This window comes from Choristoneura fumiferana, chromosome 17 (genome assembly GCF_025370935.1).
Source record: "Choristoneura fumiferana chromosome 17, NRCan_CFum_1, whole genome shotgun sequence".
NCBI lineage: Eukaryota > Metazoa > Arthropoda > Insecta > Lepidoptera > Tortricidae > Choristoneura > Choristoneura fumiferana.
Genome location: NC_133488.1, coordinates 18,024,273 through 18,039,688, shown reverse-complemented (window position 1 = coordinate 18,039,688; position 15,416 = coordinate 18,024,273). Strand labels below are relative to the sequence as shown.

The 15,416-nt window shown below is 40.5% G+C and overlaps 1 protein-coding gene across 1 annotated transcript in view; it reads right to left on the bottom strand.

Annotated features, from left to right (window-relative positions):
• LOC141437232 (carboxylic ester hydrolase-like) overlaps positions 1-15,416 on the bottom strand; it is a 49,708-nt gene continuing 34,292 nt past the window's right edge. Inside the window, exons 2-6 of the mRNA XM_074100488.1 lie at positions 10,968-11,139; positions 6,208-6,392; positions 3,279-3,429; positions 2,621-2,744; positions 1-871 (exon numbers count right to left, since the gene is read on the bottom strand). Of these exons, the coding sequence (XP_073956589.1) occupies positions 676-871; positions 2,621-2,744; positions 3,279-3,429; positions 6,208-6,392; positions 10,968-11,139 (828 nt within the window). The 3' untranslated portion in view covers positions 1-675. The remainder of the gene's footprint in view (positions 872-2,620; positions 2,745-3,278; positions 3,430-6,207; positions 6,393-10,967; positions 11,140-15,416) is intronic.

Sequence of the window (15,416 nt, the reverse complement as noted above, 5' to 3'; positions counted from 1 at the left end):
TACGAATTTATAAGTTTCGTTTATGTTTTATTTATAAAATTATCCTTAGTATAAACACTAGGACTTAGGTAAGTATAGTATAGTATTACCATATCGACATCTATCTAAGTGCCGTAAGGTACATAGAATGCCGATGAGTATTACGGTTCTCTGCCTTCTGCCCTTTCCCAACTCACGTTTCTCAAATGTTTAATTTACGAAACTGTTTCATTTGCCAACTCAGGATTTTCTCTGAAACTATATTTTTTTCGGAACTTTCGTAAAACAAATCTAACCTAACTTGTTAATGTGTTCTATAAAGCATAAGAAGATACTTACGCTAAGAAAAAAAATTGGTTTTGGAGAAAATTTAGAGTTGGGAAATGAAACAGTTGGCAAATAAAACATTTGGCAAAGGCAGAACCCGATAGTAAATACATTGCGTAATTTTAGTAAAAACTTCATCAAAAACAGTAAAAAAAAATGTGTGCAAGTACAATAAAGAGTCACTTGTGTAAAATTATAACATATCTATTCAATGTAAGTATCAATAGGGTAGTTTTCTTTTATTTCGAGATTTTAACGGGCTGTTCAGTCAAACTTCTAAGCTGCTTAAAATACCTTTTAAAATTAATTTTAAGAAATCTCGTTAAAAAAAACAGGCAATGAGACTGCCGATATACTGCCAACTACAAATCAAAGTTCGTCTCTGATGTGGCGATAGTTCTCGTTTTCGATAAAACCGAGGCTGTTCCAGAAGCTGCGTTGTCCGAAGTCGGAGCTGGTCTTCATCTCCAAGCGGCTCGGAGACGCTATCTCCAAGTAGTTCAGCTCATTGGAGCCAGGAGTGACTGGAGTCCACGCTGGTGCCTCGTTGGTCAGTTTAGGATTGCTAGAAATAAGTTAGGTTATTAAGTATAATTGTTTGAACTGAGTTAATTCCGTTACAGCATTGTTTTTGAACCAGCAGGGCTACCTACGAAACTCGAAACTCGAAGTTTGTATCGTACCGTCCCTCTCGTGCTCGTATTAAACAGTATAAGTGTCAGAGGGACCGCACGACACGAACTTCGAGTTTCGAGTTTCGTAGTAGCCCTGCTGGGGTAATTACCCCTTAGGCTGCGTTTCCATCAAAGATGTGCGAGTATGTGTTGCCTGGAATGTGTTTTCCATGAACCAATAGGAACGCTTCATTTACCCCGCCTCGCTTCGCTCAGCTGCAGGGCTACTATGACATACGAAAATTGGAGTAGGCCCTCTGTTTCCACCAGAGCGGTGCTGTGCGAGGACAGGTAATGAAGCGTTTCTATTGTTTCATGAAAAACATAATTAATATTCCTTGGTCAAGTATTCTTTGTATTGTTAATGTGTTGGTCTAGCCGGTTCTTAAATTGGTTCACATTCAGTGCTGAGACTACATGTTCTGGTAGTCTCACCACATTAACTATACAAAGAATACTTGACCAAGGAACAGCTAGATACAGGCACCTATCATAGCTTGCAACTGCCTGCCTGATAATTTATATAAATAATAATAATAATAATCTCCAGCCTATATACGTCCCACTGCAGGGCACAGGCCTCCCTCAGAATGAGAGGGCTTGGGCAGTAGTTCCACGCGGGCCCAGTGCGGATTAGGAACTTCACACACACCATTGAATTGCTTCGCAGGTTTGTGCAGGTTTCCTCACGATGTTTTCCTTCACCGTAAAGCTCGTGGTAAATTTCAAATGTAATTCCGCACATGCATTCCGAAAAACTCAGAGGTGCGAGCCGGGGTTTGAATCCACGACCCTCTGCTTGAGAGGCCATATGTCAAACCACTCGGCCACCACGGCTTCATTTTTGATAATTTATATAATAATAATAATAATAACATCTCGATTCTGGTTGAAACGTAGCCTCAAGGGATAAAACCGTGCTTTTTGGGATAACGAACACGATACCATTAGGAGCACAGCGACAAATATCTTAATGAATGGCACGACGCGTTTGCACGACGACTGGCTTAAAATTTAGCTTTTTTGAATCTAACCGAAGCCGTGGTGGCCGAGGGGTTTGCAGAGGCGTCTTTATCTATAGTGCAGGGTGTGCGTTGCACACGGGCGCAGCGGTGTTAGGGCGCGCCGCGCGCAACTTTGTACCTATTCCATTTTTGCCGCGCGGTTCCTAGATGGCGCTAAAGTAATAATTGCACACGGGCGCTACATGGGCTAAAGACGCCACTGGTGGTTTGACCTATGGCCTCTCAAGCAGTGAAGTTCCCAATCCGCACTGGGCCCGTGTGGGAACTACTGCCCAAGCCCTCTCATTCTGAGCGGAGGCCTGTGCCCAGCAGTGGAACGTATATAGGCTGGGATGATGATAATCTAACTGCTCTGAGTATGAACTCTGGTTGACACGACACATTTCTTTCAGTGTAGTGTGGTGATGGTGATAGACTGATAGACTTTATATTTGTGTGATTAGATTACTACAGCGTGGAGGTGGAGGAGCTGCCTGAATACACATTTGTTTGTAGACGTTGTACCTACTCTCTACCCCAGACCACAGCAATGCAGGTCTGTACTGTTCCTTGCACTGCTCTAGTTTAGAACTCTGGCCTGTTTCTACCAAAATTCCCGATTCTGCATGTACTTACCCAGTTGTAGAGAAGCTGTAGATCATGTCTAGGAAGGCTTCCGTCATTCTTACATCATCGGCACTCGTGGACGACAGTCTGGGGAACTTGAAGATGTGGAAGATGTCATCAGCGTGGCTCACACCTGCACAGTGAGGGAATCAACAGATTTTTAATATGGCGTGGGCAAGATAAATTTTGCAAGACCGTCGGTGAACACACCACACATCAGATTAATGAGCAAAAAGACCTATGAGCACATAATATATATAAAAGTAAATTATTTTATGTACGCAACAATGCAACCAACAATGTAATCTCAAAATCAATGATAAAACAACCGTTTTATGTATTGTACCTGAAATCTATTATATTTTATTGAAATTCTTAAGGGCATCCCATGACCTTCAATCTGAATTACTTAGTTTTCTAATGATTTTTGTAGCTTATTATATTAACAACAAGGCTTTAAGCAATATAGTATCCCATATTTACTTTAAAGTTTATTGTTTTCGAGATATTTGGCATCAAAGTTGAACAATTTTAGGCCAAAAAAACTGGTTTTACATAAGGCGCGTGGCAAAGGACTTGCGCCAATCAGCCACCAACGTAAGTTCTTAACATTGTCCTTCATCCAAAATACTTGCAATAGGAATGGTTCCTGAGTCAGTTTACTCACCATAATCCTTGTTGTTGGCGGCCATCATGTTGGACAGACTCTTCTCTCCGCGGAAAGAATATCGGTACAGGTAGGTTGGCTGGCCGGACTTCTGGGCGTGGATCTGGGCCAGCTTGCCCACGTCTACTGCGAAAAGGCGGTCGCCGAGAGCCTGTAAAAGAGGTGACACCATCAATTACTTAGCGATTCCAAGACGCAGCACTAATAGGTAAAATCATCATCGTCTTGCCCTACGATGTCCTATTGGACACAGGCAGTGGCGTAGCTGGGCATTTCTATCTACCGTTGTACCCTGAGTTTATCTCTCCGATTTCAACAAAATTTGTAAGGTAGACTCAGTCCATGATTCCGAGCTGGAAAAACAGGGTCTCCAGATGTGTCCGTTTTGTTACACATTTTTCTTAATAATTTTCGTAACAGAACGGACACAATATTTTCGGGACACATCTGGAGACCCTGTTTTTCCAGCTCGGAATCATAGACTGAGTCTACCTTACAAATTTTGTTGAAATCGGAGAGATAAACTCACCTTGTGTAAGGTCCGCCCGGATTGCTACCACCATCTTGCTCGCTAATCCTGCCGTGATGCAGCAGTGCTTGCACCGTTGTGTGTCGGCGTGGAGAGTAAGACAGCCGGTGAAATTACTGGCACTTGAGGTATCCCATCTTAGGCCTCTAGGTTGGCAGCACATCTGCAATCCCCCTGGTGTTGCAGGTGTCTATGGGCGGTGGTGATCTCTTACCATCAGGAGACCCACTTGCTCGTTTGCCATCCAGTCGAATAAAAAAACAAAAAAAACAAGGCGATGCCGTGCACCGCAGGCTACACGATTAGGGTGCTATGGATGATAACCTGCAAATTATGGATAGGTACAAAATAAACCTAGGTGCCCCAGCGCTGGATCGACGACATTCAACGGCACGGAGGTCGAGACTGGATGAGACGGGCACAAGATTGCCAAAAGTGGAAGAAGAAGGAAGAGGCCTAGATCCAAGATTGGATAACTAAAAGGCCACCATGATGGTGATGAGGTAGCCTTTAAGTGCAATCAGCGCCAAGAACGAGAAGATAGGAAGTCAAAATTCGGGGACCCAATGTCCTCTTTGCACCGACGTCCTGGGCTACCTAGCTACATCACTGGCACAGGCCTCGTCTCAGAATGAGAGATCTCGGGCCGTAGTTGCTTCGCAGGTTTGTGCAGGTTTCCTCGCGATGTTTTTCATCCTCGCGATGTTTTTCATCAGTGTAAAGTTCATACCTCGCACATGAATTATGAGAAAGTCAGAAGTGACAAAGTACTTAGGGGCTGTTTCACCATCCATTGATTAGTGTTAAATGACGGTTAAATGAGCCGTCTCTAGGTATTTGTGTGGTTCGAATAGACGGCATCACATTTAACCGTCAGTTAACACTAATCAATGGATGGTGAAACAGCCCCTTAGGCTTTTACGACTTCAAACTAATAAAATAGGTAGGGAAGCTGTTGTACCTCGGACAATTTATCCTTTTTTCCGGGGTACAACAGTTTCCCATAAACCATTTATTTTAACCAGATCAATTTGATTTTTACTTAACACTGAAATTTTATTTTTAGTAGATTTCAAACAAATAATAGGTGGGTAGTCAATTGATTTGGCTAATACGTGACGTCACGATTTAGTATTACCATACAAAAAGCTGTGGTGGCCTAGTGGTTTGAACTATCGCCTCTCAAACAGAAGGTCGTGGGTTCAAACCCCGGCTCGCACCTTTGAGTTTTTCGAAATTCATGTGCGGAATTACATTTGAAATTTACCACGAGCTTTGCGGTGAAGGAAAACATCGTGAGGAAACCTGCACTAACCTGCGAAGCAATTCAATGGTGGTGTGAAGTTCCAATCCGCACTGGGCCCGCGTGGAACTATGGCCCAAGCCCTCTTGTTCTGAGAGGAGGCCTGTGCCCAGCAGTGGACGTATATAGGCTGGGATGATGATGATGATGATACAAAATCTACAGCGGAATCGCGTTTTGACAGTTCGTAAAAAATATGTGGATTGATAGGTGGTGTGACATAATATATGTTTTTGCTTAGGTTACATGATCGCCCACAGATTTTGTTTGGTTTGGAACGCTCCACTTGTTTACTTTGGAAATATGGATTCTGAGGTTTTTCTCGCTGTTATGTTAAAGTTCAAAGTATAATATTGGTTCAAATATGGGTTCAAAGTAGGTATATTATTGTTAGTAAAGTTTACCCTACGGTAAACTTTATTAACAATATTATACCTACCTACCTAAAGTTTACCCTACGGTAAACTTTACTTACATACAATAATTATAAGCATTTTAGATACTGCCCCGTGGCAGTATGCGGTCGTCGAAGTTTGTTTATCAATTGAGCACATCGCAAATTGTAGAGAAAACCGTTATAGACACCCCGAGGAGTATAGCAGGTGCCCTGATTGTTATATTTTTGGGACAAAACTATATCCTTGTCCTGTCAGCGTCAAACTTTTTCCATATCAAGTTTCGTCGCGATCGGTTGAGTAGGTACACTCGAGTTCATAAACTTGTGAGCAAAAATTTGATCAAAATATCTGACCAACGCTTCTACGCCGTTAACATCGTCGTGTTCAGATATTTTTGATCAAACTTTTGCTCACATGTTTATGAACTCGACTGTAGTTTTTAGACGTAGAATATAGTCGTATTTATATAGTATCTGTTGCTCGCGACTCCGCGTGGTATTCGTTTATCGCAATCCCACGGGAACTATGCATTTTTCCGGGATAAAAACTATTAAATCCCGAGACTCAAACTATTAAATTTAATTGGTTCAGCGATTTAAGTGTGAAGTAACAGACAAACAGACACCTTTAGTAAGTATTATCTCAATCGAGACTTGGTACGATTTTAAAAGCACGTTTCTGTTGCATTTTAACAGTTACCTGAACCAACTGCGGGTAGGTCTCCTGGCTAACGGGCTTGTTCCCGAGGTAGTGCTGCCTGATCTTCGCCGCCACACCTCCTCGCAGGTGGAGGGCCAGCGTGTCGTTGTACTGGAAGATGTTGCTGGCCAGCTGCTCCCAGTTGGCTTCCAGGTACGGCAGCGTGTCAGGGGACCTTTGGTATACTGAGGAAATAAATTGGTAAATGGTATCTTAACTGGTAACTTAACTTAATTTGAGTTCAAAATATATTCGAAGAATCAGCAGTTTTAATGTGATTTCATTTTTTCAAGCATTAATCTCTGTTGGAAAAAATAAAAAAATAGTTTCAGCCTCACAAAGTTACATAATCATCATTTGTCATTTCAATCATGTTAGAACAAATAAAGTATACCTACGTCTCAGTAAGACAATACAAGTTACTTTACTTAAGGGCCGCGCAAAATAGGTCGGCGGTCCGGATGCGGACCGCGGTCCGCCATTTGGTGACCCCTGGTCTAGCGCATTAATACAACTTTGCATCGACTAGGGTGACGGCACCAATCATGGATCCCAGTTATTGACAGGAAGGATTCAATGCCTTATAGCTCACCATTCATGAACTTTACTTGTTGTGATTGTGATCATCGAAAAATAAGTGTTATTAGTTTAAAAAAAAGTTGTGTCCGTTTCTTAAAATTTGGATTAACGGTAAAAACCATTATTGGTTCCTGTCCATGAGACTGTATTAGTTTAGTTGATGCAAAAGTCTATACTTGGTTTGGATAGGTATTTAAATAAATGTAAACAAACTTCAGCTGCCAGATTTGGTAAATTCTATTTTACTTATCTATTATTGTAATACAAACTAGACTAGTGTATTTCAATACAGAAATGTAAATGTTTAGATAGTTGAATGCGGGAATTTCAATATTTAAGACACCAATTGACGTTGTTGACCAATTGGCGATGCTGGCTGAAAATCAGCGCTGGGGTGTTTATTATTAACGCTTCAGCATTATGCTGAGCCAGTGTCCGATTCACAACCGCAATGACACATACTTCTTTCTACGTGTTGTCTATTTGTACTTAATACTATTGTTGTGTCTTCTGCTGTGAATAAATGTATTTTCTTTCTTTCTTTCTTTGTTTTGTATTTAGTAAAATACCTATCCAAACCAGGTATAGGCCGGGCTAGCGCAATCATATTTATAGTTGTATACCTTGTACCTATGTATGCGCTAGCCCTAAAGAAGAAGATAAAGATAACAGTTACTTATACGCAACTCGTAAAAGTAGCGTTAAAGCAATTGGTCCAACCTAGGGTTGCCAACCACAATTTCAATAGGACAATTCGTTTTAAAAACAGAACGGAGCAACAAAGTAAAAAAATACGTAAAAAAAATTAAAGTGCTTTTAAAACGGTGCCTTAAAAACCTGCGCCGCTTCTTAAAAGATTCAGGACACCCGCAGGACGCTCCAAAATACAGGACATGTCCTAAGAAAACAGTACGGTTGGCGACCCTATCAGCCGGAGAACAACATTACTTCTTCGTGTACTGTGATAAGTGTGTTCAATCAAAGTGAAAAATGTGGGATAGCTTCTCATGTTTTCGGTCGTTGAAAATTGCAACACGGCCGAAACGTTTAGTCGACACCAATTCGGATGAAGTGGTCATTAGGCAAAATGCCCTTAGGGTATTTAGTCCTCCAGGCAAAATGTCCGCGGAATGAAAATTACCACGAGAGAAAAAGCCCAGGGAGCAAATCGTCCGCAAATAAAAACGTCCTTAAGATAAATCGGCATCAACGAAAAATGACAAAAGAACAAAACGTGCCTATTATTGTAGAAAGAAAATAATCAAAATACAGTCGAAAATTTTGAGATACTTGTACAAAGGCGGACCTATCCGTTTAAGGGATTTCTACCAGTCAACCTTTGAGTGGATGAGAGGAGCAATCAGTTACGGACCGACAAAGAGAGAGTTTAAGAGTCAAAAATAGTGGAAGCTACAATACAGTGCTTTAAACAACATAATACATAAATTACATACAAATAAATAAATAAACTAATAATATATATTATAACCATAATACAATAGTTCTCAAATATTTAAGGAGAAGGTGTGAGCCACATCTTTCTCAAGCCTTCCCTGAACCCAAGGAGGAAATAATATTTTCTTCTATAATGGCAACGTTAAGACCTTGTCCAGAAGGGGCGAATTCGTCGCGAATCGTATCGCGCGAATTCATATACTAGCGCGAGTCGAGAGTCTGGCGTAGTGCACGCGATTTACGCGCGTATTTTGAATTCGCGCGATGCTTGTGGACGCGATGTATTGACGTCTAGTACCTCGACAACGCGCGTATTTTGAATTCGCGCGATGCTTGTGGACGCGATGTATTGACGTCTAGTCTCGACAACGCGCGTATGAATTCGCGCGATGGTTGTGGCGCGATGTATTGACGTCTAGTACCTCGACAACGCGCGTATTTTGAATTCGCGCGATGCTTGTGGACGCGATGTATTGACGTCTAGTACCTCGACAACGCGCGTATGAATTCGCGCGATGCTTGTGGACGCGATGTATTGACGTCTAGTACCTCGACAACGCGCGTAATGAATTCGCGCGATGCTTGTGGACGCGATGTATTGACGTCTAGTACCTCGACAACGCGCGTATGAATTCGCGCGATGCTTGTGGACGCGATGTATTGACGTCTAGTAGGTACCTCGACAACGCGCGTAATGAATTCGCGCGATGCTTGTGGACGCGATGTATTGACGTCTAGTACTCGACAACGCGCGTATGAATTCGCGCGATGCTTGTGGACGCGATGTATTGACGTCTAGTACTCGACAACGCGCGTATGAATTCGCGCGATGCTGTGGACGCGATTATTGAGTTAGTCTCGACAACGCGCGTATGAATTCGCGCGATGCTTGTTGGACGCGATGTATTGACGTTAGTACCTCGACAACGCGCCGTATGAATTCGCGCGATGATCGGACGAATTCGCCCCTTCTGGACAAGGTCTAAGCAAGTATATCATCCTACTTCCTACTATCCTAATAATATAATGAATTCGAAAGATTGTAAGTCTTTTATTTGTTTGTTTGTAACCTCATCACGTTAAACCACTGACCGATTTAGATGAAATTCGGTATACAGATAGTTTGAGTTTTCGGGAACATAGAGTAGTTTTAATCCCGGAAAGTTGCATAGTTCCCGCGGGATAGTGAAAACGAATTCAAGCGAGGAAGTCGCAGTCGTTTACCGTCGCTAGTATGTACATTATTATTCATTTCAAAGAACTTACACAGCATACATACACATATAGGTACAGTTACACATATACTTACAGATGGCCATGAGTGGCTCTACCATTAAAATCGATATTCTGATATATACCATTAAAACCAGAACTCGCAATCAACCCCCGCTGCGCTTAAACACTTTGCAGGTTCCAATACCGTCAATTAAGTATTCAGAATATCAGCAACCCAGTTTTCAATTTAATATTCCAGCTACGTTTCTATTTCGTTGACGTTAATTAGAAAATGATGACTTACACAATAACCTAGTTTATTACATTGCTGAGCGCGTAGAAATTATGAAATTATTATTTATTATTCTTTGTCGAATCGGCAAGCGCCGCGTAGGACGTCCGCCAGCGAGGTGACGGATGAGCTGGTTAAAGCCACGAGACCACGATGGATGGAAGCTACTGGAGGTACTTATATGGGGGTGGCCTATGTCCAACAGTGAAAGTTCTATGGCTGATATGATCATGATAATGATGATCTTATTAGTGACGAAAATCACAAATGAGGCCCGCAAGCACACGCAGAATGATGCTGCGGCACAGTGTAAGAAAATGTATGTAAGTAGCCGAAAATGTATGTAGGCAAGCCGCAGCGCTGGTTGAATGATAGGCTCATAATATTGGTTTGGTAATAGGGATTAACTTTACATAATTCAGTGAATAGATAGATACTCATGTGTGTTTGCGTGATAAGTCCTGGACGTGGTGCTGGGGTGGTGGTGGTGGTGGTAGTGGTTCTGTACTATAGCGAAATCTGTTCTGAGGAACCAAGGCGTCGATTTTTGATACAATAAAAATGGCCTTCAAATTTTTAGTTTTAACTCTCATACATAACCGGGAATCGAACCTAGTCAAAATCTCTGTAAACTATGTATGTTATAAATTATGCACATTTTTTCGTTGTTATGGCATCGCATTGGGTGACGACAATGCAAGTACAGTCCACAAAAAGTACAGTCAGCAAAAAAGCTTGTATTAAAAATGAAGTTTTACCAAAAAATATTAAACTTTTAGGGGAAAAATGAGACATATCGAATGAAAAGCCTTCTTGTGATTATTTTCAGAGCAAAATCTATAATAAGTAAGTAACACCCGTTTCCGTTACGGAAAGTACAGAACAGAACCTTCTAAAACGAGTTTAAGTTGGACTTTTAACAATACGCTCTTTTTATTGGGCAGTCGTGTAATAAAAACGTGTCAGGCCATGAGCAGTGTAACCACAGATAACATAGCCCTAATAGTTATTAGGTACGTGACAAATTCGACACTCATGCGCAGCTGGCCCTATTCTATATACGAAAAGAAAAATTCGAATTTCGTTTCTTCCGTCACTAATGCTTATAAATACGACTTAATACAAGAGTGAGAGGGACAGTACGATACGAACTTCGATTTTCGAATTTCGTAGTAGCCCCCTTTCTGGTTTTACAGCTAATTACTGGAATGGTTCTTACCTGCAGCAGGATACAGTCCCTCCTCGGAGGTGACCGAGGTGATAAGAGGCACTTTGTGCATGCCTCCAGCCTGGGCCACATGGAACGGGTATTGGTTCAGGAAGGGATCTCTGGTGCCAGCCGGCTCTACGGTCGGCACGAATGGCGTGAACATATGCTGGTATGGGAACTCCTGGAAGAGCAGAAAGGTGACTTTAAAGTGCTAGAAAATAGTACTTAAACGGAATATTTTTAAATGTATCTGTTTTTTTTAAACAGTATAGGCTTGCGTTTGGCCACAATCACGCCTGATGGAAAGCGAGGATGAGGGCTACGATGGAGCACGCTTGCCTAGTAAATGCTCATTCACCCTGGATTTGAAAGCGGCCAAATTGTAGTGTTCAGGAAACACAGTCGCAGGCAGGGAATCCCACTCTTTCGCTGATGATTTCAGCTGATGTAAAGGTTTTTTATTGGAATTTTGTTTCAAGATGTACATGATGTTCTTTGACGCCATTGATTACTCTTACTCTAACTACACACTACATCTACTCTTTAAATTTAAAAATCAACCAAAGTATGGAAATATTTCGTCGGGGATAGTGCAAATTCGCTTGTATACCACTAACGACCCGCCCGGCTTTGCTCGTGTGCAATTTCAAAATAGATCTCTAATAAAGGCACTTTACATTCAGCTCTACTTCCCAAATACTACAAGCGCACGAAGCCGAGGCGAGTAGCTAGTGTAGGTAAGTATCATACCTAATATATAAACCTTCCGTGAAAAATTATCAAACTTGATGGTGAACCGTATTTAAATCCGTCGCTTATTATAAAATAGTACGTATCTACACTACGTGTAGTTTTAGAAGGGATGGTTGTGACTTTAATGTTATATGATATGAACATTAAGTTTGTCAGATACTTATACGGAATTATCCAATACTAGTTATTATTTTTTTTACAAAAAAAAAATACCATTCGATTTTGTTTACGAACTTACCCACAGTTATAAACACAAAGATAGGCAACAAGTGTAAAGGGTTGGGCTGTAAATCAGCGCTGTGTGCATGCGCACTTTTCTGTGCGTCCACAGCATACGCTGAGCCCAATCCATTTATCACACTTAGTTATGTTATAGTTAAGTTAAATGTGGAAAATAGCTTCCGTTTATTAATAACCGTAAACTGCTTCAACTTTGCCTTCTGGTCCAACATTGCCTGATTCGATTTATAGCACCTTTAGGTTTTAAAACTTTTATCCCCCCCGTAATAATAATTCCCGTGTAGATAAAAGTTTAAAACCTATAAGAGTGCTAAGTTATCGACTCTAAATCAACTCAGGCAATGTTGGGGCCAGAGGGCAAAGTTGAAGCAGTTTACGGAATATCGTATCTTTTACTCTAAGTGTGTTAATAAAGGCTTATTCAATTCTATTCTATAGTTACGCAGATTTGCACTATACCTACCCAACGTTCGTCAACCACAAAAAAAACCTGATCCATTCGTATTATTCGCACGGTCTAATGTGAGTGTGATGTTTGTTAATTACATCACTAAAGTACACCGTAGACGGAAGTTAGATAACGTTTCGTTTTTATATTGGTCTTGTGGCCTTGAGATTTAAATACAGTCAGGATCAGAGTCAGATGTAAAATGTTGTTTAAATGTTTCTACTTCCTAGTAGTCCCAGTAAAAAATGCCGAACAGAAGTGAGTTGAAGGAGAAAACTTAGAAAAAGTTAATTAAAATTTGTGTACCTATATGGTACACAAAGCATTTGTGAACGGAATTGCCCGCAGCAAAGCGTAATTCTTAGGGTTCCGTACCACATAGTTGGCAAAAATGGAACCCTTTTAGGATCATTTCGCTGTCAGTCTGTCAAGACATCTCTTTTCTGCAAATAGAATTAATAGCAAATTTTTATTAAAAAAACTTTTATATTTTAGAAACGAATCAGCGTGGCCATGCCTGGCGTAGTTCCTAATGGCAATTGGCGAATCCCCTGTTGTTTTGCCTATTCCTTTTTTCTTTTTGTTAAGAATCAGAACGTTAAAAGATACTGGCCTATGCCTACCTATTTCTTTTTCCTTTTTGGCAACCATTAATATCGTAAATTTAGTTTTTTTTTAAATAATAATATTGTATCGGTTTCACTGTATAACTCTGTAATTTTTAATGTATGATGACCAGATGGTCCCAAAGGAAGACCAGCGCCATTCGCAAGACCGGCAGATTGCTGATTTGGGGTCATTTCGTACCATGAATAACTATATATATATTTATTACTAAGACTGTCCGTGTCTGTGTATCTCATGAACCGTGATAGCTAAACAGTTGAAATTTTTACAGATTATGTATTTCTGTTGCCGCCATAACAAAAAATACTAAAATTGAATAAAATCAATATTTAAGGGGGCTCCCATACAAATAAAGTGTTTGAATAAAGTGTTTTTTTGGCGTTTTTTGCTCGATATTAATAACGGCAACAGGTAGTCGCTTGAAATATTCAAAGAATATTTGGTCGTATATTCACTTTAAAGGTAATTACTATACTTGAATTAAAATAAAATAAATATTGAAGGGGGCTCTCATATTTCAATACAAATTCTTATAACTGGCATTTATGTAAATTATAATGTAATGATGTGTTGAATGAATAAATAAACTAAACTAAACTAAACATGTATACAACAAACGTGTTTTTTTGCTAATGTCTAATTTTGTATAGATAATGGTACGGAACCCTTCGAGTCCGACTCGCACTTGGCAGGTTTTTTAAAATCTTATCCATTCTTCGCATGCTGCTACGAATAAATCTTTCTTTCTTTTTTCTTTCTTTCAAATACTTGGAACAGTAAACAAAATCGAACTTCTAAGTGAACGTAATCAAAGGATACCTACATAGGTACCTACGAGTACATACATACGAAGGCATTTCTGTTCAAGCGGAAACGGAACGCCTCGCGCTCACTCTCTTTATATTATAAAGTGCATTTGAAATCTAGTTACCTACAATTAATACGTACAAGCATTTAATAAAAAAATAAAATTCCAGGCAACAGCCGGTGGGCAAACAAAACTTTGCTTTAAAGGCCGAATTTAATTGCTCTCAAAATAATATTTCTATTTCACATAAAGGGCAGTTTCTTCTCGAGGAAAATTTGCAATTCAAATTAATTTTTATATTTTCTTTTCTTTCCGGAAGGAGTTTATTTACCGACAACCAGTTGAATGAAACGTAATAAATAAGTTATTGTCAAAAAAAACATTGTTAATACAATCTTTTTTGCTGAATGCTTTTTATTATTCACTGTGTATTTGTATTTTCATCCTATCTATCTTTAATTTCGTACCAAATTTCAATTATATTCCATCTCTAGAACTGGGTACATACATACATAAATACGAACATTGCAAGTTAAAAAAAGCTTGCCATAACTACTAGAAATTAGGAATACTCATGTATGAACCTAGGGTTCCATGGGTCCTATGCCAAGGTATAATTGTCACTTAAGCAGTACCAGAAGCCCTAAATCGGAATGAGAGAACGAGGTAGGTTTATAAGCCTATATTTTGGCACTTTAAAAACTGTCTTAAGTCTCACCAAATTTCGTGTCCACGTCTCAAAATATTCAAGGTTAATTCTCCCTTTTGCACATCAAAGGCACGTCACGTCAGTCAAATCTTTTGCAAATGTAGTAGTAATTTTGTATGTAGAGTGGGCCAAATTTTGTGCCGCTGAGTATGGTAGGTCATCATCATGTCAGCCGAAAGACGTCCACTGCTGGACATAGGCCTCCCCCAAGGCTCTCCACTCAGACCGGTTTTGTGCTTTCCGCATCCACCGCGATCCCGCGTCTTAACCAAGTCGTCGCTCCATCTTGTTGGAGGCCTACCGACAGCTCGTCTCCCGGTCCGCGGACGCCATTCGAGAACCTTCCGACCCATCGCCATCAGTCCTGCGCAATGGGCAATGTGCCACTGCCACTTTAGTTTCGCAATTCTTCGGGCTATGTCGGTAACCTTAGTTCTACTGCAGATATCATCATTTCTAATTCTATCCCGCAGAGAACCCCGAGCATAGCCCTCTCCATAGCCCTCTGAGTGACTTTGAGTTTTCTCATGAGGCCCATCGTTAGCGCCCACGTGGTTTGGTGTGGCCACCAATGTATGGTAGGTATTCTGCAGGAATTTAAAGTTGCTCTGTATTTCGTCACTGCCATGTAAAACCTCGTAAGTAACAACATTTGCATAGCGTTTTTTTTAAATTAAATACCGAGATGTGTTACCTACAAGGCTTTTTCATAAATCCATACTAATATTATAAATGCAAAAGTGTGTGTTTGTATGTTTATGTGTTTGTATGTTTGTCCGTCTTTTCTTTCGAGCGACGGATCGACGTGACTTTTGGCATGCAGTTAGTTTATGGGCCAGAGAGTGACGTAGGCTACTATTTATCCCGGAAAAA